At 31.9% G+C, this 3,494-nt stretch overlaps 1 protein-coding gene across 1 annotated transcript; it reads left to right on the top strand.

Annotated features, from left to right (window-relative positions):
- Nucleotides 1–497: 497 nt before the first annotated feature.
- On the top strand, nt 498–2,947 carry LOC145101581 (cytochrome P450 CYP736A12-like). Its single transcript, XM_079038796.1, has 2 exons — nt 498–1,214; nt 1,908–2,947. Exons 1-2 carry the CDS (start codon nt 540–542, stop codon nt 2,733–2,735), a joined length of 1,503 nt encoding a protein of 500 aa, XP_078894922.1. The 5' UTR covers nt 498–539; the 3' UTR covers nt 2,736–2,947.
- Nucleotides 2,948–3,494: the final 547 nt, after the last annotated feature.

Below are 3,494 nucleotides of genomic sequence, written 5' to 3'. Positions count from 1 at the left end.
AAAACACTATTATACATCGACCAAGATACTATATATATATATATATATATATATATATATATATATATATATATATATATATATATATATATATATATATATATATATATATATAATAGCAAATTAATAAAAATCAATTCCTTTAATTAGTAAATATATAAAAATATTAATATGCTAATACATTAGTAATAGTGTTTTATTATACTTATAAAAAATAATTAAAAAGAACAAGGATCACGTGCTAATTGACCATGCATGGGTCGGTGAAATAATCACTTTGGAAGAAGTTATTCAAGGACAACTTTCTAATTTTAAAAAAGTTAATAAAATGACTTCGGCAAATCCGATAACCGTGTTAATTAGGTCAAAGTGAGCACAAACACGTTATGAAAAATCACAAACATAATATGCCAAAAAAAAGTTTTAATCGGCTAATGCTAAGAAGAATCCATAAAGTCCATCAACCCATGCCATCTATTTATACATCTATCATCACAAAGATAATCTGTACCATAGAAGCTTAAACAAACGACTTGACAATGCCTTCTTTTGCACTTGCAATACTCCTAGTTTTCACCGGAATCTTATTTTGGCAATGGTGGTCAACTCATGTCCACCGTAAAAAACTACCACCAGGCCCCATACCCTTACCAATCATCGGAAGCCTCCACTTATTAGGAAATCTCCCACATCGTGCCCTCCACAAGCTCTCCCAAAAGTATGGTTCCATCATGTCCATCCGCCTTGGGTCCATCCAGTCTGTGATAGTCTCTTCACCAGAAGCCGCCAAACTCTTCCTTGGAACCCATGACGCCATTTTTGCTTCTCGTCCGAATACAGAAGCTGCAAAATACCTATCTTATGGTAGCAAGGGAATGACACTTACGGAATATGGACCATACTGGCGCAGTGTGCGAAAGTTTTGTACGTTGGAACTGCTGAATGTTATGAAAGTTAAATCTTTTGCAGGGATGAGAAGGGAGGAAATTAGGTTGATGGTGGAGGAGATGAAGGTTGCATCAATGGAGCGTAAGGTGGTGGATTTAGATGAGGCTGTAGGTGCGTTGGTTGATGGAATGACGTGTAGGATGATTTTTGGTAAGAAAAATAAGGATAGGTCTATTTTCAAGGACGTACTTGATGAGACCATGGAACTAGCAGGTGCCTTCAATTTAGCAGACTATGTGAGAATATTAGCTCCGTTTGATCTTCAGGTACGTAATTTCATAATCTTTACCTCAATTTTGCCAAAAGTTCATAGAGATATTTTTATTAAATACACAAAAAAATATGTATACTAATTTGCATGTTTGCTAATCGAATCAAACATTGGCTTTATGCAATATGGCGGAACCTTTAACCCAGGTTTTCAGCCTTATTAGTATACCAGATCCTATTTTTCTATAGACGAAAGATGAATTTTTTGGAAAAAGAGTTATAAGACAGCCAATGCATTACTTAGAACAAACCAAGTTTGTAACAATTTTTTTTTTATAATATAAACGCAAGTTTTCATATATTGTAGTTCTTTTTTAATCTCTTTTTTGAAAAATTAATCATTTTTATATTTCTAACAACGGTAATTTATTACCATAAATCAACCACAAATATAAGTAAATGTATAGAATTTAGTAAGAACCATCATAAGTGGAGTATAGTTTTGTTTTAAAATACTTATTTTGGCCCCCTAGATTAAACTGCTAATATTCTAAAAGAATATATAATAGTAACATACTAATTATGTTTCTTTAGGATAACATTTTAGAAAGCCAATACATCAAAATCGTATGTATTTCATACATTTTAGACATGATTGGCTTTTATAGTTGCTTTGAGTTATTAATTTTCTTGAGTCTTGAGAAATATATCAAAGATTCTTATCCATTTCTCATATTCTGGATTTGCAGGGCTTAACGAAACGCTTTAAATCATTAGAAAAAGGCATTGATGAAATGCTCGAGACATTGATAAATGAGCATGAAGAACACAATCTTAACGGTTCTCAAAGGTCTGATGAAATGGATTTCATTGACATATTGATGTCACTAAAACAACAATATTCAAATACCCATGGTGAGCTATCATATACAATTGATAGGTCTAGCATGAAGGCCATTTTACTAGAAATGGTAGCCGGGGCCCGTGACACTGTAAAAACTTCAATTGAGTGGATATTAGCTGCACTTATCAAACACCCTAGAGTAATGAAGGAGCTCCAAAAAGAATTGAAGACCGTGATTGGAGATAAAAATGAGGTTGAAGAAGCAGATTTGACAAAGCTAACTTACTTGCACATGGTAGTTAAGGAGACTTTTCGGCTTTATCCGGTCTCTCCATTATTGATTCCGCATGAATCTATGGAGGATGTCATAGTTGATGGTTACTATATACCAAAGAAGACTCGTGTTATTATAAATTATTGGGCATTTGGACGTGACCCAAACCTTTGGTCTGAAAATTGGGAGGAGTTCCTTCCAGAAAGGTTTCTTGCCAAAGATATTGATTTCCGTGGGGCTGATTGTCAACTTATACAATTTGGCATAGGAAGAAGAGGATGTCCTGGAATGAACATGGGGTTACTGAACGTTGGTTTAGTGATTGCTAACATTGTACATTGCTTTGAATGGGAGCTACCAGATGGAATGTCACCAAGTGATCTGGATATGAATGAAAAGTTTGGTTTAACTATTCCTCGTATTAAGCCTTTATTAGCCATTCCAATATACCGCAATTGAGGAAGCAATTGAAGGGATTAGAGTTTGTTCAGGACACTCGACAATCAAAGAAGGAAACAAACTTTTGGGCTACTTAAGTTTGAGTCGTTCATTTTGTAAGGTTTTCATGTGTTTACTAGGCGAATATATAGTTAAAATATTGCAAGTTCATGTTAAAAATAATTATTCTATTTATATTAACTATGAAATAATGTATAGTTTCTTACATTAAATTGTTATGTAAAATTGTAATGATTTCTAACCGTATTATAACATCTGTTAAATCATATCATTTAATATATATTCCCTAACGAGGGTTTTCGGGACAACTTTCGTGCACTCACTAATCCTTTGTTGCGAACATGAGACTATCCCTCATGTCCTGGTTTTGAACATTGATCAATATGTTATCCACCATATCTTCCATATGTCTTACCAAGTCACCACAACCCAAGTTAATGTAATGTAATTTATAATGTTATGTTATTTTTAATTATTATTATTGTTAAATAATTTAAAGCCCATTTACTTGTAAAATTTTCAATTATTATGAAAAAATTGGTTTTGGATATTTTTATTTAAATCCACATGATTATTTAGTTTTACATTTAAAAATATTGTAAAAGAAATACTTGAAATATTTTTAAGTTTATTTAATACTTTGATGTACATTTTAGATTTGACATGATATTTAACATTTTAAATATATTATATTGTTAATCCAAAAACTTATGGTAATAATTCACGTTCAATAAAACATTTAAATTATAATATATATAT

This window comes from Lactuca serriola, chromosome 4 (genome assembly GCF_051521515.1).
Source record: "Lactuca serriola cultivar US96UC23 chromosome 4, Lser_US96UC23_V15, whole genome shotgun sequence".
Classification (NCBI taxonomy): Eukaryota; Viridiplantae; Streptophyta; class Magnoliopsida; order Asterales; family Asteraceae; genus Lactuca; species Lactuca serriola.
This window is presented reverse-complemented; position numbering and strand designations above follow the sequence as displayed.